Source organism: Lepidochelys olivacea, assembly GCF_965140295.1.
Source record: "Lepidochelys olivacea isolate rLepOli2 genome assembly, chromosome: 24".
NCBI lineage: Eukaryota > Metazoa > Chordata > Testudines > Cheloniidae > Lepidochelys > Lepidochelys olivacea.
Window position 1 is genome coordinate 6,075,077 of NC_140434.1, and position 23,537 is coordinate 6,098,613.

The following is a 23,537-nucleotide window of genomic DNA, read 5'->3' on the forward strand; positions in this document are numbered from 1 at the left end:
CAAAAAGAACCCAGGAGTCCTGACACCTAGTCCCCTGTCCTGACACTGTGGTGATAAGTGTAAAGACTCTTTGCCTTTTGAGAAGCATTAAGGCAGGTGTCGCCTGGTTAAGAGGCTGCCATTTTTTCTGCATTTGATTCTAAGTTGCTTATTTCGATTTAGCATCAACCTATTTCTGAGTAACTTTAAGATGAACTGAAATAAGCCTCGCTCACGTCCGACTAGGGGCATCTACACAGCCATTCGCACTGGTTTAATGAAAGCGCTTGAAAACCTCACCTTGCTGCACATTGTCTGTAGGCCTTCATTTCCTTAACTAACACTGGTTGCCCAGTGGTTTGCCTTGCTAATGAGCAACCTGCTGGTGGGGAATCAGGGGTGGGTAAGGACAGGGAGGGGAAGGCAAAGAAACTGAAGCCTGAGCTCTTTGCCTCTGCAACCAAAACCATTTGCCAAGGTCACGGCCAACCTCTGAGCAGCATGTGTTGTTTTCCTTCCCCAGAGGTACCTGGGCCCTGTTTGTATCTAGAAAACCAGCCCTGCTGCAGGTAGCAATGCTGTCCGTTAACTTTCACCCACATCTCTGGCCAGGCATGAATGGAGAGTGAGCTCTCCCATGGGATCCTAACGGGGCGAGGGGGACCTGGAGGAGCTAATCGGGAACGGTGTGGATATGGCAGGGGCCCCGTTGCTGTGTGGTAGCTCTTGGCAGGTCTCCGCCGCTGTCGAGGAACTGCGTGGCTGGTGGGGAGGCTGGCTCGGTGGACCACGCTTTGTCGCCGGGCGTCTCGCTGTGAGCAGGAACAAAAGGGTCTTCTCCTCCCCATGCCTGCCTTCTGATGCTGAGCCCTTTCCCCCCAGGGGCCGGCTTCCCAGGGCTCAGAATGAGCCCAGCGCCCTTCCCGCAACCTCCCATGTCCACTACGGCTATGTGGGCCAGGTTTCCCGGTGGGCAGTGCCCTGGCCTGGGACTAAGGAAAACCTGAGTTCTTTGCCGAGAGCCGCCAGTGACCTTGGGCAAGTCGCTTCCCCTCTGTTTGTCCTCCCAGCTTTCCCTAGATTGTAAGCTCGGGGCGCGGGGACGGCCTCTCACTAGGTGTTTGTACAGCACGCTGTCTACAAACAGCAGTCGCTAACTCGTTCCCAGACCTGAAGAGACGCTCTGAGTAAGCTTGAAAGCGCGTCCCTTTTCAGGGGCACCAAAAGGGGGCGGAGGAGGGAGAGGAGTGAGTGAGGGATGAGGTCTTGGGGGAAGAGGTGGGGCGGGGACTCAGGGAGAAGGGGGGGGGCAGGGTTTGGGCGCCGGTGGCCCCCTCCCCCACTCTATGAGAGCTTCCACTGCTCCTGTTTCTTTTGCAGACAGAAGTTGGTCCAATGAAAGAGATGACCTCATCACCTTGTCTCTAATATCCAGCCCCAGGGTGAAATTACCTAGCGCATGGCGGTACGCTGCCAACCGATAGCACCATGGGGGCCTGCAGTGGGACTATTTCCCCACCAAACGTTTTTAAAGCCAAGTTCGGTAGCTCAGGAAATAGACTCCCCTGAGTACTGCGTCCAGAACAGAGATGCGCTATAGTTCAGTGAATTAACCATTGGACCTGTCTACCATGGAAAGTGGTGGCATCTCCATCTTTTGATGTCTTCTAAGCGTTTGGATGCCTTTCTGGAAGAGACGCTTTTGTCAAACACAAGTTATTGGGTTCAATACAGGAGGAACTGGATGAAATTCTCTGGCCTGTTAGCCTGACCTCCTGTATATGTGCTGTAATAGTCTCTTCTGGCCTTTAAATCTAATCTTTGAATGTAAAGTGTAAGTCATTCCTTCTTGTCCAGAGCTCTGGAATATTCAGCAAGAAGATCTGGTGATTTTTAGGCAGGGGTGAAGTTCCACTTAATTGATGCTTAAATCTTTTCAAGCTCATCTCTTTCTTGGCCCTAAATCATTTTGTATTGCCTCCTGCAGCTGTTTTATTCTTTTCTGCAGATAAGCTTTGCAGCATGGATTTCAAATAGACGCTGGCTTGAGTGAGATTTTAAGCCCCTCCAGGCAAGGAGTTTCTGCACTGTTTTTGCTAAACACACTGTTGGGCACATGTTGCAAGCAGCCATGCAAGCAGGTAGTAAAAATTAAGTTGTGGGCAAAAACTGGTTGAAACATAAGTGTAATGTGGCACTTTCCATCCCAAAGCATTTGAAATGATGGGCCTGATCCTTCTCCTACTGATTGCTTTTCTACAGACTCTGATCCCTTATGTATACAATCACTTCTGGGGTAGCAGAAAAGCAGATGCCAGGGGTGGGACAGAGACTTTTTCTTTATCAAGGGTAATCAATTACTCTTAAGAGCAAGCTATGGGACTTTTAGTGGCCACATAAAATAGACATGACCTTGGAGGGTTAAAGTTTCCATTTTAAAATATCTTTACATTTTCCATCACAAATTATTTGCTTAAGAGAAGGTGTTATTTTGAAGATGTCCTTAATACAGATTTACTGGGGAAGGGGGAAGGAGACTGTCAGTTTTACAAACCTTGCTCCTATTTGGGAAGGTTAGTTAAGCACTCAACTGATGAAAATAACATTCCTGCAATCATGTATGTGTCTTCTCATTAATTATGTGAACTCTTAATTTGATGCCACCACTGTTGTAACAGGGTGTAGGTCTACACTTAAAATGCTGCACTGCTTTCATGAAGCCCCTACCTATGCTTTCTCCTGGCAGCATAGGTAATCCACCCCCCAGAGAGGTGATAGCTATATCAACAGCAAGTTTCTCATTGACTTTACTGTCTACAGGTTAGGTTAGTTAAACGGTGTTGCTCACGGATGGTTGATTCTTTCCACATCCCTGAGCAATGTTGTTATACCAACCTAGTTTCCAAGTGGAGACCAGGCCAGTATGCAGTGAGTTAAATTGGCTCTCTTCAGTACGGTCACCAATTTTAGTAAAGATCGCTAGCAAATCAAGTACATAACATCCATACATATCATCTTCTCCATCATCCTAGTATCTGAGCACCTCGGTTGCTAAGGGGTTTAGCCTCAGTGCTGAATTAGGGGAGTATTATAACAGATTATCTGCAGCTTTGGGCAAATCTCTTAGTCAGTGGCAGAACTGACTGTAGAGCTTTCATTCAGACCCTGAACCACAACAAAAATACACCAGAAGGAACTACTAAATCATCTCATCTGACCTCCTGGATAACTTGTATCCTCCCTCTCTGCTTGCGTGAGATTATTAGAGGACAAACGATCTGTGAAGGTGTTAGTCTCCCTGTTAAAAAGCAGGGGGAAAAGGAAGCATAGAATCAAAGTGACTTGCCCTAGGTCAAGCAGGAGGCTAGTGGACAGCTGGGAATAAAAAGGGTGGTCTCCTTAACCCTGGGACAGACAACACAGCACCCTTTCCATTGGATCCAGTAGTTTAGCACTTTTTAAACAGCACTATTGACAATGGAACTGGACACAGGCCCCACTGACTTCACTGGAAATTGGAGGTGCTTTGGCTGTTAAAATAATCAAGTCACTGATAAAAGGCAGGGACTGTCACAGGCACTTACAGTTGAAAGTTTTGGCCTTTGTGTTGCAGACTATTCAACGCAAGCGGTGCTTCTCCTCCCCCCCACCCCGCAGTGGAATTGGTAAGGTGGTAACGTAGCACAACATCCTAATCACACCCAGCTCTGAAGCTTCACATCCGTTTTACGATGCCCCCCACCCCACCCCCAGTAGAGAAGCTTCCACCCAAGAATGAGGGAGGCTTTGGTTATTTCAACTGTCTTTATTAAAAATGTCACCCCACAGGGGTGGTTCTAGCATCTTAAATTGTACAAATATAAAAATTTTGCCAAACAAATACAAAAAACACAGTAGAAAAATTCAGTACACCTGATTTGTGTCATGATAGGCTGAGGCAGCTAAGGCTTACGCAAGGTTGGTTCCGCCAAATACAGATGAACACATACTTAGGACGCGTAGTGCTGAGTTAATGAATACACAAGAGTGAAGAAAAAAAAGTGCTTTTTTCTGTGTAAGGACAGGACAAACCGGGGGGTGAGAGGAAAAAAACAAACTCCCCCACAATCCCTCACACACCAGAAAACCTTCCCTGTCATTTTTGGTTTAACATTTGCCTAAATTCTGACAGCCTCCCTTCAGGTGGAGCGCCTTTTCCCCAGGTGTCTGGACATTGCACAAGATAGTTTGGTCAAAACTTCTTCAAATGGTGCCAGTGAGTGGGTTTGAGACTTGTGCTTGGATATGCAGGCAAAGGAAAGCATGAGAAAATTCTCAGGGTTTGCCTGGGCCCAGAGAAGTTTGTTATTTCTTGGGCTGTCCTCAAAGTGCAATCCCAGCCAGACTCCTCTGTGCACCTGCTGAGGCCAATTAAACCAAGTAGTAGTGATGATGGGTTGGGGGGTTTGGGGTGCATTGGTTTATCTGCACAAAGGAAGATAAAAATTCAAAACGAAAGGACGGAGATAGTGATTCTTCTCAAAAGGATCATGGAGTTTAGCTTACACTGGTTTAGCAGATTCAGAAAACTCAAAGTCAAACAATAAATGCTACCAAAGACATAAGTCATATGACACCACTTTGAACTGATGGTATAAAATCTTGGCTTTTGAGACATTTGGACTGGATAACGTTTCATTTGCTTGTCAGAACAAAAAAAAGACACAGACATGCATAAATATCCCTTGCATATTAAAAAAACCCACCACTTAAGTTCTTCCCCTTGATTGCTATTTGATCTCTTCACTTCTACCTAGTGCCAAGGCACAGAAGTGTTTCCACCAACACCCAAAATCCTCAATAGGAGGGTTGTAAAAAGCTTTGAGATTTATGGTGCTGGCTCAAGCACAAGTAACAATCCTTACAGAGCAATAAGTTTACAACCCTAAGCTAGCAGGTTTCATTGAAATCTTCAGACACTTACCAAAAAAACAAAACACTGATCATGTGTTCAAACACGACTAATCATCAGTACAGCACAGTAACAGATTCAAGGCACAGTGATGGTAGTTTTTCTGGCATAGAAGCTTTTTTGAAGTCAGAATCTGCTGGCTTTATGCCTCTCCCTAACAAATCAACTCTTAAGTGCTCCCCACAGAGCACACACCTTTTCCACCCCATGTACTCCCATTACAGTTTCCATACAAGCAACTATTTATTTTCCAGGGAGATTCTGAAGGGCTCTGGAGCCCTTTTGAGCACTGGGACAAGGGCGAGCACTAGCTGGCCCACTGCTAAAAGCTCCTCCCCCCTGAAGGCGTCTGACCAACATGACATTTTGCTCGTCACATCAAGTCTTCTTAGAAGAAAGACCTTTACACATTTGCAGCCTTCTGTGCTGGCTGTGATTTTTTCAGCCTGGTAGGAGCTGCCCTACCCCACACCTCTTGGGACATTTTTTTCCTGCATCAGGGCTTTGAAACCCTGTTCTGAACTTTGGCTAGGTAGAATCACTGCAGATATAAAGTGAGTCCAGGAAAGTAGAAGAAACAGAGGAACAGCTGCTTCTTGGCCCTCACTGCACATTGTTGTTGTCATTGCAGGGATCCACCTGGGGAAGAAATATAAGAAGGTCTTTAGACATTTGCTGAAGAGTACTAACATGTTAACCCTAACCAAGATAGAGTCTCCCCTCACTAGAAAACTGTGGTCATGTGTTTAAGGAAACTGACTCGAGAAATAGGTTATAACTCAAAGCTACCCAGCTGAAGAAAGATGCATCATCCCCATTGGGCAGCTTCGCACAAGCAAATGCAGTGTGCTTTTAATGCATCCCTGGACAGATCTGCATCAGTATCACAAGGACAATTCATCTCTTCTAGTCTTGTCAGTTTCAGTCTTCCTGACCATACAGAGTAGGATTCTAGCCATGTCTGAGCAGCCTTGATATGGGTATGAATGCAAAGTTTCCCACCCCAACTAAATCCTAGTTTTCTGTTTTCCAGCTCTATTTCCTTTGTGGCTGAAACCAGCCAGCAAGAGTGTCACCAAATCTCACCTCTGTGTAAGTAGGAGGAGGCATGAACTTGAATTCTGGGGCGTACATGAAGATAGGGCTGTCGAAGGAACTGTCGAAGTCATCCAGAAGGGGAGTGTTGGGGCTCTCCAGGCGGTGATCTTCAGAGACGATGTCCAGGTAGCATGGAGGTGCTATAAGAAGAGGAGGAGAAGCGTGTGAGCCCTACAGGGTATTTGTGTAGGAGAGTGCTTTGTGATGCAATCCCAGTTTTAGTCCTGTTTTCAGGCCATTATGATGAAACAATCCACTCTCCCTCTCTGCCCCCGCCAGCATGTTTCCTAGCACAAAGCTAAGGGCTTGTCTACACTGGCACTTTACAGGGCTGCAACTTTCTAGCTCAGGGGTGTGAAAAAACACCCCCCTAAGCACAGGAAGTTTCAGTGCTGTAAAGTCCCAGTGGAAACAGTGAGCCAGCGCTGCACCTCTCGGGGAGGTGGTTTTTGTAGAGTGCTGGGAGAGCTCTCGCCCAGCGCTCTGCCGTGACTACTCCGGCATGGCCACGGCAGTGCCTTAGCGTTGCCGCTGTAGACTAGCCTTAAGACGGAGTGTTATTTCTGCATTTCAAGTGATGGCCTCAATCAATTTACTGGAAGGTTTCAGAGCAGCCACCCACACCGTCCCCTTTGCTACAGACTAAAGCAAGTATCCCCGTAACAGCATAGCACTCAGCTCACCTTCTGGAGCATCAGGGATATTGAGGTCCACCCAGCTCATTTCAGAGCTAGTCTGGCTAGCCATGCTGGAGCTGCGGCTGGCAAACCCAGATCTGCTACCGATGACAAGAGGCAGCTCCAGAAGGATCTTCTTGGAGCCAGGGACGCTGGCATAGATCTGTACGAACAAGACCAGGATAGAGTTGGTTACTATATCATTATCCCGATACAAGATACAAGTGTCGGTGTCACATTAGAATTCCTAGTGAGACTGCAGTGATGTGGGGAAAGAACTATCGTACAGATTAAGTGTAATCCATCCTTCACTGGTCAAAGTGACATGAGCTAGTGAATCATGTGCCTATGCTCCCATATTCAGCAAGACTATGGATGTAAGGACAGCTATACATGTCCAATTCCCTTAGAATGGCATCCCTCATGTTTACTACAGAAGTGGGCATCCTCTTAAAGCCGTATGGAGCTGGAATCCAAACAGCAGTTAGACTAAGCCGGGAATAAATGGCTGCTTTGATAGGGAGACCCTTACCTGCAAGAAGTACTCCACACGCAGGATATTGCAGCTCAGGATGGATGGTTTGATCTTCTTGACCCGAAGAGTTTTACCCCGCCAGCTCTCAGACATGCCCGAGATGATGGGGTTGCCTCGGACGCAGGAAAGTTTCTGGGTCAAAACCTTGGTCTGCCCGTTTGCCAAGTAGGTATGCTTGGAAACAATGGCTGCTTTGGGTACCACAATCCGGGAGCAGATGTTCTCAAAGTCTGCGTTTATGCAGATATCATCACCTGGAAAAAGATACAGAAAGCTTAGTTATAGAGAAGGCCTAAGGTCTTAGCCAGACCAGTGCTGTGCTGTGCCCTACACAATGTATTCAGAGCTAATTTTTACTAGTTAAACCAAGCAAGCTTCATTGAGTAGGAAGTTCCCCTGATTCCCAGTCTGCTTCCCTTCACTCAGTCACATTGCATTACATACTCCTACTTATACCCTTTGGGCCACGTCCAGTTCCTTTCCCCCTCTTGCATTTTCAGATTTCAAATCCTGGTCAGTTGTCTCATCCCTCAGGAGCATTGCTACCTTCATGCACTCCGCTTAGCCCTCCACACCCCCTCTTCCCTCACCATCCCACTCCCAAAGGAAAGAAACCAGATCTCACCTTCACAGAATCCTTTTCGATCAATCCTGGCACTGACAGACACATGCCCATCAGGAATGAACATGCAGGACACCTTCTTGTCTTTCTTGGCAGCAACTGGCGACTGGAAGAGATTCACAGGGAGATTGTGTTACACAGACTGATTGTCTGTGTCCCCCTGCCCTTTCACCTACTCGGCTCCTCATTATTGGAAGTTCAGTGTCTGCCACCTGCCTGATCTTTGCCCTACCCTCATCAGTGTTTCAAACCTGCTGCAGTTTAATTTGTAACTCCAATTAATCCCTAACATCCTGCATTATGGATAGTAGATGAGACTCACTGATGCCCAGATGGCTGCCCTCTAGATGGGCTGTCTCATGAAGCAGAGTACTAAAACAGCCCTCATGGGAAGTCTACACTCTGACCAATGTGGACCACAGCCCCAGAAATAAGTGTTTTAATCTGTACTTTGCAATAAAGCCAGTTAAAAAGACTCCTCAGGACAGAGCTAACATCCTTTTCTAAGAACCTGAGTCACCACATAGCTCCAGCCACTAACACCCACATGCACAGATACAGCCACCTGATAATTACCATTAAGTCTGGAGTGTTGACATCAACAGGATCCATGACCTCAAAGTGCTGCTTTATCTCCTGAGTGTGACAGGATGGGCGATCCAAGAAAGCCTTAACCCAGTAATCCACACAGCCATACTTCCCTTTGAATGAGGTCCCCAGAGGCCTGCAATACAAGAGGGAAGAAGTGCCTGTTAGAGACACACAGGATAACTAGAAAGGAAGGACTTTTAACAAGAATATGATTTTTAGTAGCCACTTTTGGCCAATACCTACCCCTGGGGAAGCTCAAATCCAAATTTGTATTCATATTTGTTGCCAGGTCTCAAGATCACAGAGCCATCCTCATCTAGAAAGAGGAAAGAAAAAAGGAATACATTAGAACATACTTCCAGACTGAGATTTTAAGGAGAGATTTTTGTCCTGTTTCACAATTGTAATAGTCAACGCAGCTGTTGCATTGCTACACCCTAGCTAGGAACAACCGAACACTCTACTGATGCCCTTTTGGAAGGGGCGTAATATTGCAGATCTAGGCTTGACGGTACTTTAACAACTCTACCCCCTTACAACTTGCCTGCAGGATGGATGGGGAACGTCCTGTTACAGAGATCCAAGAAATCCATACGCTTGCCAACAATCTAAACTTGTAGTTCCCTACGGTGACACCTATTCTGCCTACTGGACTTGCTTATCAAAACAGTCTGTACCCACAGCTCTTCCTAGGACTCAAGAGAAGCCAGCCATTGAGACTGAATCAAAGACTAAAAAAGACTACTCTGTCATTCTGATCTGCTCCTACAGTCTTGGAGGTTACTCTCCTACAGGCATATTAATATCTATTACTGTTCTCTACTGGCTAAAATATCCACAAGGCTTATAATTATACCCGCTTTTTTTCCTTGGCAGTGTAGTGAGTATTAGTGGCTAGAGTTTTATTATTAAGTTGGAAATTTCAGCACTAAATTCTCAAACTTCAGTGAGATTCCCATGCAAGGCTAAATTTTGGATCTTAGCCAGCTTAGGTCTACAAGGGCTCAAATGAATGCCTAGCACTTCCTACTGCCTTCCTACCAGAGGACTCCAAGCAAAGACCAGGAAGATGCAAGTACTATTTGATTCTGCATCTTTCCACCCAAAAACTCTGTGGCTCTATAACTGTATCAAGAAACCTCCTTTAAAAAGCCAGCAATCCTCAGTTTACGTTAGGCCTTTAGTTTTAAAAGAAAGCTCTAGTGGGAAACCCACAAGACAGAAAGAAAAGGAGGACTTCTGGCACCTTAGAGACTAACAAATTTATTTAAGCATAAGCTTTCTACAGCTCACTTAACCGGTGAGTGAAAGCTTATGCTCAAATAAATTTGTTAGTCTCTAAGGTGCCACACATCCTCCTGTTCTTTTTGCGGATACAGACTAACACGGCTGCTCCTCTGAAACCACAAGACAGAGGCACACACAACAAAACGAGTCTTGAACCAAGGATCTCACCAGTGGGCTGATCATCCAGGGTGAGGACATCTTCATAGCGCAGATACTCCATCTCTTGCTTGCACTGTTGGGGTCCCTTAATCCAGACCACCTTGGCCTCCCCACAAGCCAGCACTTTAACTGAGCTGACTCGGGTGACTTCGGTCACTTCCACCAGCACACGGCCAGCTACCTTCTCTCCACTGCAGAAGACCTTCTCAGGCTCGCTGAAGACTATCTCAAAGGTCTTGATCTTCTTGAACACTACCATGATGACTGGTTGCAGATAAGCTTTGTTTCTCTCCCCAAAAAAGAGATTTTGTTTTTGGGGTGGTTTTTTTTTAAACAAAAAACAAAACAACAAAAACCAGGAGTGGTTTTGAGACACAATCTAGAGGTTTTAGGCTCCTATGACTTTTTCTAAAGGTGTCGTTGCAAAACTTCAGAGAGCTTTTGCAAATAAATGCACCCTTTTTGGAGTTAAAAAAAATGACGATTTAGGACAATTTTTTTAATAGCTGCAATCCTGGAAGGAGAAACAATGGCAGGACGGGATTCTCCCGCTGGTCAATCGTTCAGCAGCAGCACGCACGCTCCCCTCTGGTACACCCTGTAAGGCTTTGAGCCAAGGGAAAAGCCGGGCACTGCTTTTATACTCCCTCTCCCCCTCCCTTCCCGTGTTGATCTCAGCGCTCCATGCTGAGGGCGCGTGGACAAGCGTGCTTGCCGCGTGATCAGCTCTCCCATTGGCCGCCGAGGCCTTGTTTACATCCCCACCGGCCAATCGCCGAGCCGACAGCGGAGCGTGGACACCGTGTGTAAGAGGTGCCGGCCTGGGTTGCGAGAGGGAGGAGTGGAGGAGAGAGCGACGGGGGAGCGGGCCAAGGAGAAGCCAGAGGGCGGGCGCCGGGAGCCAATCAGGGGCAAGAGGGCGGGATATAATGTTCCCGAGGAGCAGGGAAGGGCGGGGGTGTGTGGGGGGTTTTTGTGACTGGGGTGTTGTCTCGCTCACAGGCAGATGTCAGCCCCCCCCCCCCCCCGCACTGGCCATACACAGCCCTACTTGGCCTTCCCTGTTGGGGGGCTCCCCACCCCCCTGGATAAACTGTGCTGGGGCAGCTCTCAGCCCCCCAGCACTGCCCCCCCTCGACCGTGGGGGCAGTTCCACAGCCCCCCCTCCCCTCCCACTGTCCATGGGGGGGGGTCAATTCTACAGCCCTCCTACTCTTCACCCCACACTGACTGGGGGGGTCAATTCCACAGCCCCCCCACACTGACTGGGGGGGATCAATTCTACAGCCCTCCTACTCTTCACCCCACACTGACAATGGGGGGGGTCAATTCCATAGCCCCCCCTCACCCCACACTGACTGGGGGGGATCAATTCTACAGTGCTCCTCTTCACCCCCACACTGACCATGGGGGGGTCAATTCCACAGCCCCCCCTCACCCCACACTGACTGGGGGGATCAATTCTACAGTCCTCCTACTCTTCACCCCACACTGACCATGGGGGGGGTCAATTCCACAGGGCCCCCCCACTCCTCACCCCACACTGACCGGGGGGGTCAATTCTACAGCCCTCCTACTCTTCACCCCACACTGACCACGGGGTGGGGGGCAATTCCACAGCCCCCCACACTGACCAGGGAGGAGTGTCAATTCTACAGCCCTCCTACTCTTCACCCCACACTGACTATGGGGGCAGGGGGTCAATTCCACAGACTCCTCACCCCACACTGACGAGGGAAGCAGCGCCACAGGCCCCCCCCAGCACTGCCCCCCCAACCATGGGGGGGTCAATTACATAGCACCCCCACACTTCATCCCACACTGACCAAGGGGTAAATTCTACAGCCCCACCCTTGTCACCCCACACTCACCATGGGGGGGCATTCTACAGCCCTCTCACAACTCCCCCTCACAGGACTATGGGGGCAGTTTCAAAGCTCCCCCACTGACCATGGGGGTGTTAATTCCACAGCCCCCTGACAACTCTCCCCCCCACATTGGCTATGTGGGTACTTCTACAGCCCCCCCACACCACTCCCAACACTGATCGGGGGGGGCAATTCCACCTCTACACCTCCCCTCATACTGACGATAGAGGGTCAGTTCTACAGCCCCCAGCTCCTCCCCCACACTGATCACGGAGGGCAGTTCCACAGTCCCCCAATACCTCCTCTCATATGCTGACTATACAGCTTCATAGTCCCCCGCAAACCCACGTCACAGACCATAATTGGGGTGGGGTGGGGCGGGGAGAGATCTCAGCCTCTCCAAACCCTTCTATTGACTGTACTTGGGGGCTGCTCCTCTACCAAAGTCCCCCATTTCCCAAAGAGCCCTCCCAAGTTCCAAAATATACTAGCCCCACAACCCCCACCTCACCCCCATTGATTATACTGGTGTCATCACTACGCACAGATTTCCCCTCAGGAAAAAAATCCCTCCTTTAGCCATATTGAGAAAGTTGAAGGGTTGCACGAATTCCACCCCCGCCTCTGACTGTGTTAAAGGATGTCACATGCAATGGGGCTGACCGCTTGTAATACAGGAAACAGGGTGACTGGGTGAAAAATAGGAAACAAAGCTGATTTTTCAGGGGCCCAGTATCACATCTTTTATTGCGGGTGACAAGCTGTGGGTTGGGATCATAGCACCTCGTCCTTTGCAGATTTCAGAGTAGCAGCCATGTTAGTCTGTACCCTCAGAAAGAATAGGAGGACTTGTGGCACCTTAGAGACTAACAAATTTATCTGAGCATAAGCTTTTGTGGGCTACAGCTCACTTCATCAGGTGTAGAGTTGATGGTTGGAAAACAGGTTTATTATCTGATCAAGTGCTGGCTCCCTGAAGAATCTGGCTTCTAGGATATTAGACACCAAATAGGCAGCATCCCCACTCCTCATTTCCCTCTTGTTGACCACACTGGGGGGCAGCTTCGCACACTCCACCCTCCTGACTATTTGGGGAGCGGGGGGATCTTTGTACAAAGCCACTCACTGACTATTCTGGGTATATTTCTACACAGCAGCCCTCAAGTTTTCTTTTAGTTAACATATTGTCAGGCATTCACCCCATCCCTGACCCACTGTGGTCCATTTTGGCATAGTTTAAAAGCTGTTTCTCTAGATCAGTGTTTCTCAACTACCAGTCCGTGGACTGGTGCTGGTCCCTGAGATCTCCCTGACATAATTTAGGAAGGCAGCAAGCTGGTCCCTGTTATCAAAAAGGTTGAGAACCCTGCTCTAGATTAATACAATTTTCACACAGACAAAGCTGTAAATAATGTTGTTAACCAGCTAAAACAGGATTTTGTAAAGCACGGGGGAATAGGGAAATCAGAGACTCTTCCTTTTGCTTCTAAAACCTCTGCCCCACCCCCCCATGGAGAAAGGGATGTGTCCCCAGTATAGTCACTTCCCTTCACTGTCCTTCGCCCCTGAAATGGGGACTGGTATGTGTGTAGTAATTAAGCCCACGTACATTGTCAGACTAGAATTTGGCTTGTGTATGCCATGCCCAAGTCAATTGTTCCTCACGAGGTAGGATATAAACTGATTAACTGCTGGATCAAAGAAGGAATTTCTTTGCTATGAGAGAGCAATGGGGAAGAGGAGTGCTGGCCGCCTAGGAGTGTAATGGAAGAGCTGCATCTTTTTCTGGAACATCTGCTATCAGCTAGAGTTTGATACAGGGTATTAGGTTAGTTACACCACTCATTGTTTTTGTGGATACAGACTAACACGACTACCCCTCTGATACCACTAGTCTATTCCAAGGTGGTAAGCGGAGGGACACTGGGCTAAAGTGAGACATTGATTTGGTCTAATTTGGCAGGAGGTGGAATACCAGATTAGACAGACCACTTGTCTGTTCTAGTGTGGCAGAAGATGGGATACTGGATTAGCTGGACCATCGGTTTTGTTCTTTGTTCCTTATCAGAACATCTTGCATTCCTTTAGGAGGAGCATTACATCCTGCCTCTCTGATTTCCTTCAGTGCCTGTGTCTCCTGAAGGATTATATTCCCTCTAGCTGTACTGCCCTGGCCTGTTCGAATCTGCAGCCTGTTGCTGTTTTCTCTCAGCCAGTGATAACACACATTCCACGGATGTCTCAGAACATTTATGCCTGGGCCAGGCAGCCTGCCAGAGCTGTGGCCAAAGGCACATTCCAAAAAATTGAATCCTCTCCAGCCCTTTCTCCCTGGCAGGCTGCTTTTGGCCTTTGCCTTCCTGACTTACTGAAAATGCCTCACTTCCATCCTGCAGCGGGACAGATGGGTGTGATGTCCTCAAGAGGGGACTAGATTATAAATGCTTCCCTGTGGGGGGCATAGTAAAACTTCTGGGGCAACATGCCAGATTAGATGACAAAGGGGATTTGGAAATACTTGTTTTTGGTTTTTAAGTAGGGGCTTTTTGCTCATAAAACAAAATCTTTAGTTTTTACATCACTTTCAAAGAGAAGATGCCAAAGAGATGAGCACCACTGAACTCTTGTCTCCATCTGCCTGACCACTTCAGCAGCTCTTGAAGGTCATTCCTTACAGGCTTGCCTGCTCTGTGCTTTGCTACCTGAACTGGTTTCAAACACGGTTCAGGCTAACTCGCTCAAACACAGGGGGGATGGTGATAAACTGTGTTTAAACCAAATTTACAAACTGTCTCCTAGTCTTGATCCCTTTTGCCCTTGGTGATCTGAATTTCCTCTGTACCAAAAATCTGATGTACCGGAGAGTGTTGCTAAGCATCTTTATATTTCCTGGCCTAAGTTCTTAACATGGATCAGGGTAACAAAACGTTATATCTCTGTCACATGGCAGGAATCACTCATTCCAGTGTGTCCTTTGTTGCCTGTTCATACATCCCACAATGGATGATAAAACTCCAGTCTCTGAAGGGTGCTGGTTGGGGGCTGCTGTTGCCATGCGCACAACTCCAGGGGTTGTTTACACAAGATGTACTTTAGCCATATATGGTTTCCTCCAGAAAGTACAGAGACACAAACCATTCACAGTGGCCACACCAAAAGGGACTTGACTGTCACGCAAAGGCTTGACTGTTATGCTGCCCACTCCTGCACTATATTGCAAAAGCTGTTTCCGCTGGTGGGGGTGGGAGCTGATTAACGGAGGCATGGAAGAAAGAACTGTATTTTCAGAGCCTAAGCAGGGGGCTGTGGTTTGAAAGTCCCACGCTGATTTCATGGCGTGCATTAACCTGTCTTTGCCACCTGAAGACTGAGGAAGCTACCAGTTCCTGAATGTCCACTCCTATCCCCTGCTTTGCTCCTTTCTGCTCATATCTGATCTCGGTTCTCTGTGTTCATCACCCAAATCCTGTAAGGATCAGTGGCCAATGGAAACAACACTCTTCTGCAACAATGGGGTAAAGCAGCACTGGCTGCCTACATTAAAAATTGAGCAGAGAATGGAGTGTTTAATTTTACCTTCCCAAAGGAAGTGAAACATTTCTAAATTAAAAAAATGGATGAAGATCTTAGAGACCAGGGAAACTGGTAATGAGCTGTGGGACCTTACACCATGTAGGTCCCTATTTCAAATCCAGCCCAAGTTTGTAGTGACTGAAAAGGGTTGCCATCTGACAGATCTTCAGGGATCTATGTGACATGAGTTTGGTGGATCCCAGTTCAGTTCCTAGTACAGGTTAGATGTCCTCATCACAGGTGTCCTCTGAAAGATTCCCATGGTGCTTATCAATATGGTGCATAGATTTCAACTTCTCTGCCACATAGCGGAACCTATCTCTCCCTGATTATCCCAGCAGCACAGGGTAAGCGCTTACATTGATCCAGCTTGGGGGTCCCAGATTGCAGGCTCTTGGCATGAATGCAATTCACAAACCCTTTCTAGCTGATGGATGCTTGAGTTAATTGGTGCTTCTTCTCCATATCCTTCCCAGATAGGGCTTTTATAATGAGTTGAGTAGGAGCCAGAGCTGGTTACACCCAAGTGGTCTGTGACTGGGATCTAATCCAACCATGTATACACAAAAATAGATGTAATTTTAGAGTTTGTGAAAGGTCACATCACCATTACCCATAACAAGCAGTGCGAACTAGCTCCCTACCCACGGAATGCCTTGTGGGGAGAGACGGCTGGATTTCATTTGTTTGGCTAGTACAGACTGACTTCTTCTGGACACATGCAGTATGGCACCACATGCTTCCAGCCTGGAAATTTGGTGCCTGTCTAGTTTGGTGCCCTCCACCTGCCAGCTAGCAGTTGTGCCTTGCAATGTTATTGGGTTTTTTTTAATCTCATTGCCCAATTACTTTGTGAAACCAACCCACGGGGCCAGCTCTGCCTTTGACAACAGTTGGACTGCATACTATTATACTGCTACTATTACCGAATAAAGAAAAGGAGGACTTGTGGCACCTTAGAGACGAACAAATTGGTTAGTCTCTAAGGTGCTACAAGTCTTCCTTTTCTTTTTGAGGATACAGACTAACACGGCTGCTACTCTGAAACCTGTTATTACTGAATAATAAAAGAAAGAAGCTCTTATCTAGCAAAAGATTTACTGCCTGGCCAGAGCCATTTCCCCAGCAGCCATCCCTTCCCTCAGCGCTGGGTCTGCCATTTGTAAGACCCCAAACAAGAATGGGACCCTGTGTTGGTGGAGGCAGCAGGGAAGAGTTTACTCCATGTCTCCTCAGCAACCCAGGTTACCATGAGCACATTGAACCCCTCCTCCTTTCTCATCGGCTTCCGGTAGACTAGTGAGTCTAATTCAAGGTCGCAGTCCTTATCTTGGGGGGTGCTCAGTGGGCCCAGCATATTTAAAGGCGGCTGAAAGATCCGGGATGGGGGCTGTGGTTGATAACTCCACTTCTCAGGCCCAGTGGAACTTTCTATCATCAGGGTAAAACCCAGCTTTGCAAGAGACAGAGCTTCCTCAGGAGCTGGTCCTAGACTCTGGAATGAACTCCCATGGGGACTAAAGACCGTCACAAAACTCCCCACCTTCTGCTCCAAGTGCACATGCACTTATTCAACTTGCCTTTGCTAATATAAACACAGAGCTGTGTTGACACAAAACCCTAATAACAGCTCCCATTCCTGTTTCCCCCAAGAAAACCCGCAACCAAAAAGAAACCCTACCAAACCCACTCCACTGCACATACAATCCTCCCAGAGGGCTGAAGATGAGAGAGAGAATGAATTACACAGGACAGATGTTAGTCACACCAGTTAATGCCTGACTGCAAGGTGCTCAGATACTACAGTGGTGAGGGTGATGTAAGAACCCCTCCAGGATGGAATAGAGTCCACTGCCAGAGAGGACCATCAGGGTTGGGCTGTGAGTATCCAAGCTGCTTGGTCCTGCTTCCAGCGTGTGTGATGATTCCTCCCACCCTACTCTGACAGCCAGTAAAGGAGCCCAGGCCGCTCAGGCTCTGACTGTTCTAACCTCCTGGTGAAGCTGGTGATTGGGGTCAGAAGAAGAGCTAGTTTACCTCCTGGAGGAGGAACTGGGGATGAAATTTCCCCTCCTCTTCCCATGGGTATAATATTGCAGAAGTATTACAAAGCATCAAACTAGGTAGACTGGTCCTGTATGGTAGCCCTTCCTATCCGTAAATCTCAATGTGCTTTACAAAGGTAGATGAGCAGCATCTTAGCCTCATTTTACAGAGGAGGAAACTGAGGCACAGAGAGGGGGCAGCAACTTAAGCTACATCACACAGCAAGTCACTGTCAGAGCTGGGACTAGAACCCACAGTTTCTTGGTTCTAGTTCCGTGCCCAGCAGTCACACAGCACAGCGTCTTGGTAGATGAGCTATTGATGGATTTGCATCATTGGGGTCTCTGAATTGTATTGGGGGGCATTGATCATGTGTCTATTCTTTTCCTCCCCCCAAACCATGGAGTTAATCAACAGAGAGGAGTATTTATCCATGGTGCTGCCTGTACTGCCTGCCACAGCGGGTGAGGGACACAGGTCAGGGATGCATTGTGCTCCTACTTTGAGGCTAAGGCATGAGAGCGAAAAGTGTATAGATCTTTGTGCAGGGATTTCATGATGCTTTTGGTAGGGAAATACATACCTTAGGCCAGTGGTTCTCAACCAGGGATACGCGTACCCCTGGGGGTACGCAGAGGTCTTCCGGGGGGGGGTACATCAACTCATCTAGGTATTTGCCTAGTTTTACAACAGGCTACATAAAAAGCACTAGCAAACTCAGTACAAACTAAAATTTCATACAGACAGTGACTTGTTTATACTGCTCTCTATACTATACACTGACATATAAGAAAAAGATTTATATTCCAATCGATTTATAAGTATATGGTGAAAATGAGAAGGTCCGCAATTTGTCAGTAATAGTGTGCTTGGGACACTTTTGTATTTTTATGCCTGATTTTTGTAAACAAGTGGTTTTTAAGTGAGGTGAAACTTGGGGTACGCAAGACAAATCAGACTCCCGTAAAGGGTACGGTAGTCTTAGGAGCAAGGAACAAGACTAGGTATCAGCCCAGATTCCTTTTGTGCTATTGACAGCTAGCACTTATTTCTGAGTGTGCACAGACATCTAGCGGCCTCTCCAGGAACAGCATGACAGCGCTGGGCCACGGAAATGATTCTCTACTCCTTTGCCTGTCTTGACTGGTGTCTCAGAAGTGATTATGGACCCATACACAAAGGGTTCAAGACCATGCTAGCTACAGCACATTTAAACAGAGCTGGCATGAGCAAATTTCTAGCACGCTGAGCCCTGTTGATAAGATTTACTTTTTAAGGTGTACTAGGCTCTCAAACTCTATGTTGAGTATTATGGGGTTCTAAGAAGGAGAAGGGAATGGCTTTAAGAAATTGTGCAAACCAGGTTCCAGAAGACGGTGGATTTTTTAGATGCAGTGTGGCCTAGAGGACTGGGAACGCAAGAAATCTGGGTTCCATCTCCAGTTCTGCTACTTAGCCTGCTGGCGTGACCTTGGCCATGTCATTTCACCGCTCTCTGCCTTGACTCCCCGCTCTGTAAAATAGAAATTATGACTGTGATGAGGTATCTGCTTCACACTGGCACTAAAGGGATTAATGAGAGCTTAATTAAAGCACTTGGAGCCTGGGCTAGGCCTGATTAAAGATGAGTCCCAGCTGGGAGAAGAGCTGAGTAGTTAGTTTGAAGAGAAGAAGTGTGGAGCAGAAGAGAGTGGGAAGAACTCAGCAGCCATTTTCTAGCAGATATGGCAGTGAGACAGGCATGACCTGCTGGAGAAGTTTGATAGAACTGGCTAAAGCTGGGGAATCCTACTGGGTAGAAGGCTCAGGTGGGGCCCCAAGGTAGAGGGGAAGAAGCTGAATCCAAGAGCCGGGGTCCTGGAACAATCTGTATAATAGGGGTGCTGAGAGCTATTGAACCAAACTGTTATCCCTGTATATAACGGAAACCACTTCAATCCAGGGGGTGCTGCAGCACCCCTCGTTCCAGCACCTATGCCTGGATGTACTCAGCAGGGGGAGGACTCAAAGGCAGAGGGGCCTGGCATATGGAATGCTTCAGGGGGCTGGCTCACTGAAGCCCTGATGTGAGGGTCACTGGGGACACAGCCAAGGGCAGGACCTGGCTGTCTAGGTAGAAGCTCTGGGTGGCTTTGCTCAGTACAAGAGCCTGGAAAGGGACTGGGGAGAAATGCTACTGTAGGAAGGAGTCCTGGGGAGGCAGCAGCAAGAAATTGGATGGAGCAGACCTTGGCTGTTGGTTAAAGACTCTGTGGGCTTGACCCAGTGTGGTGGTGCAGGCCAAGTCCCCTTACCAGCCATGGCAGAAGGTGGTGCAAAGCCTCCCTGAGGGAAAGGGATGAAGACAATTCTGAGCCTGCGGAGATCAGGATCAGGGCCTGAAGACCTGTCAAGGTCTTGGAATTATTATTTGGACTTTGGTTTGTTGCCCCTTGTGTTACCCTGGAAGGGGTGGGACTAAATCACACCCTGGCAGGAAGGCTGAGTCAAGAGAAGTGGCAGACGGCCACTGGAGTGAAGCGACTGCCAGCAGGAGGTGCTGGAAGAGAGCCATCTAAACCAACCCCAGCTGGGACAGGGGCATGCCAGTGGTGAGTCCACCCTTTTAGAATGACATTTAGGTCCTTGCTGAAATACTGAGAGCTCTTCCTATGAAAAATGCTCAGATCAGAGCCAGGTATTTAATTTTTCAATAGATGACAGCAAAATACCTCAGCATTCAGTTTTATCCTGCATAGATTCTGTTTAGCTAATGTCACATGGTTATTGATTTCCCATATATTTACAGGACACATTTAATGCTGGATGCACCCCTCTGAACTCTGGATCTGATTTCTGTATCTTGGGGCCTGTCTCTAGTTAATAACACGTGCTGCAGCATTGGTTGCAGAACATATGAAGTCAGGCAAGCCTGTGTGTTATAGGTAGGTTCAGTGTGCCTTTAGCACCAGCGCCAAGCTTTTCAAGACTGACTTCTGAGTTGGAGGGCTCTATTTTGGGGCATCTAGTTGGAGACACCTTGGCCCCAACTTTCATGGCCAAGTACATTGCATGTGAAGTCACTAGGAACTGGGGATAGTGAATACCTCTGAAAATCAGCCTCTTTGAAGTTGTATAATAGCGAATGCTAATGGGAATTCCAGAGGGGATGTTAAACTCCATGATACAGGATTTAAGACAATCTCTAATTTTTAGGGATCAGGAAGAGAATTGATGTAGGAGGACAGATTATCCGACTGTGGGGTTCTCTGAAGCATCTGTTGTTGACCATGGTTGGAGTTAAGAAATTGGACTAGATGGACCTTGGGTCCGATCATGTCTGCCAATTCCTATGTTCCTATGTCTCAAGTTGGGCCTCCCAAAACAGAGGCTGCCCAGAGTTTGTGGCCACTTTAGTAAACATTGGCCCGTGCTCCTGATGTCCTTTCATGCAACATAAGCTAGGAAACCAAGAGCTTGATCCAGAGCTCATTGACATCGATGGAAGGGCTCTCATTGACTTCAGTGGGTTTTGGATCAATGCCTCGGTGCAGCTTCTGACTGTGGAGTGAAATCTTCTGGCAGTGGACAGGTCGCTTCTCCTCTGGTTACTGACTCCAACACGTTACTGCAGGAGCCTGGTGTTGCTTCCCTTGAAATCGGTGGGAGCACTGATATACGAGCAGGCCTGAAGAGTCCAGTCCATTGCTTCCCTCCCTCTTGGTAGGATTGTACTTTGCTATGTACCTGCAGTATCCTCCCATTCCTCTTCTCCTTCTGTGTAAAATCCTGCTGCTGGAATTATCTCCTTAACCCGGTCCGTTCATTCCCCCTTGTCCTGTGGGGCCTATCAACCACAGCTGCTCCCCTGATGGCATGTTAAAAGGAGACGACCGAAACAAACACAATAATGAATGTAAGGTGGTCTTCTCTGTGCCTATACTGGGCCTAGTACATCAGGGCCCTGCTGCCTGACCTGGACCTCTGGGTGCTACTGTAATACAAATGAATACTAATAACTAACAAGATGCGTGTCCTTCATCACCACTCAGTCACTTGCTCCTGTGGCATCCCTTCCCCTTTTGTTTGCCTGTTTAGATGGCTTTGGCATATGGAAAACACATGGGGGTTTTTTGTTCAACTGCATACCGTATTTTGGTGATATACAAATGATAACTTCCCAATCTTATGCTGCATTTGAGAGAGAGAATATCTAACAGAGCCGGTGAATGAGGGTCAGGACTCCCAGAGTTCTGTCTTGTATGCTAGGAGAGATTGTGGTCTAGTGGGTAGCTTAGTGGACCAGGACTCCTGGGTTCTATTACCTGCTGTGAGAGGCAGATTGTGACAGAGGGGTCAGGACTCCTGGCTTCAATTCTCAACAATGCCACTAACTCCCTGGCTCGCTTTAGGCAGGTCACTTCACCTTGATTTTTACCTCTCTGTAGAATGGGGGTGAAATTTGCTCACCTCTAAGAGATGTGGGGTGAAAGGCTTAAATACCTGCTTTGGATAAATGATGCCATGTAAATGTAAAGTGCACAATTAAGATGTGACAGGGCGAGGTAATGACCCCCTAAGACCACCCCTCTGCCCCTCCCCGCTGAAGATCTGCTCTAAGCTGGGTGGTAATTGGCAGCCATACTATATTTCAGAGTGTCTTTTAGTACTGTGATGGAAAGCTCATTGAAATCAAAGGAAACGCTCTTCCCCCACCCCTTCCCCCAATCAACTACTGTAGCCTCTGAATGAGTGCTATTTCTTATCAATTTCCTCTGCTGGTATTTCCTCTGCTGGTAAAGTAACAGGCCAAAGATCAGGTCTCGGCTGGGTGAGAACTGGCCACAGGCAGGGCTGTATTTGAGTGTATTAAAATGGTTCAGTGCAGCAGACATAAACGAAACCAGATCAAGGCACTGGGCGCTGGTGGGCAACTACTTTGTGCCATCTGGAAGTTTGATTGTTCTGTAGTTTGTATCTCTCAGGCAGGGAGGGAAAGGTTTAGCTACGCAACATTGGCACTGGACAGTACTTGGATGAGAGTTCACTGAGGAAAAGCCAGGGGGGCCGCAGACAGCAGTAGCGAGCGGTTCAGTAGCTGGTACAGAGCGAATGCCTCAACGCAGTGCTAAGGGACGCAGAGTGGGCCAGAGTCCATGGCACTACTCCCTTGCCATGCCCATATGCCAAGGGCAGCACAGGGTTGCCCCTGATGCTTCTGCATTGGTCGCCGTTCCCAGGGGGGCATTGTACCCCATTATGCCACTGGAGAAGTGCAAAGAGGCCAGAGCTGGGACCAGATTCCAGTAGGTCTGGAGGAGCCAAGATGTTAAACTGAGGACCTGATCACCTGGGGTCATTAAAAGAGCCATTGCCATTTTTTCCCAGTAATAGGTTCATTAGCTGCTGTATCCTAGCTCAAATTCTACTGGGTAATTATATTCTGCATCCCTAAAACTGCCTCTGGCACTTCACTCAGAAATTGTGGTGTTCTTTGTTTCCTGGCAGTTTGGCAGCATTGCTGTGTGCTGTTAAACAGCTGCTGCGTTCCATTCCAGAGGTGGATGCATTTTAATAATGGGTGAAGTAAATTCCGTATCACTAGGGACCTAACTGGGCTGGGTCACAGTAGCCCAGTGAGCTGATACAAAATAGGAGCCATGATGAAAAGTGTTCCAGAATCTAAATTTTCATTTTAAATAAATTAAGTTTCTGGCCCTTATATTTGCAGAGAGAACCTTGAAAATGCAAACCAAATGTCAACCAATGCAGGAGTGCCTGCCTGCATTTGCAGAGAGCCTGAAACAACAGCTCAGAGGTGCGAATTGCCCTCATTCATTTCTGAGGCCTGTTAACACTGGCGCCTCATTCTGATGGTGAATGTTTTACTGGGAGCAAGGAAGAAGAACAATGATCACATTATGAAGATCCACACAATCTATTGCAAGTGTTGTCCCCATTTTGGTACCACAAGTGGGTGGAGCTTGATTGTAGGTGGAGTGTGAGAGTATCCACTGCTATTCCCTCCTACCCCCAATGCAGTGTGTGTATATTTAGATCATGAAGTGCTTTGGAATGAAAGGAGCAAAAGGGGTGGAAGACAAGATATAATTATCTTCACCTGTTGCACGCCAACCAGGGAAATAAGAGACGGATGACAGGAAACGAGGAC

General features: G+C 47.7%; 1 protein-coding gene across 1 annotated transcript; it reads right to left on the bottom strand.

Annotated features, from left to right (window-relative positions):
• Positions 1 to 3,764: 3,764 nt before the first annotated feature.
• On the bottom strand, positions 3,765 to 10,498 carry TXNIP (thioredoxin interacting protein). The gene is made up of 8 exons (XM_084613406.1): positions 9,909 to 10,498; positions 8,697 to 8,769; positions 8,439 to 8,586; positions 7,866 to 7,968; positions 7,238 to 7,494; positions 6,712 to 6,868; positions 6,017 to 6,168; positions 3,765 to 5,569 (listed from the first exon to the last, which is right to left on the bottom strand). The coding sequence occupies exons 1-8, from the start codon at positions 10,156 to 10,158 to the stop codon at positions 5,534 to 5,536; spliced, it is 1,176 nt and encodes a 391-aa protein (XP_084469532.1). The 5' UTR covers positions 10,159 to 10,498; the 3' UTR covers positions 3,765 to 5,533.
• Between the last annotated feature and the right edge of the window lie 13,039 nt (positions 10,499 to 23,537).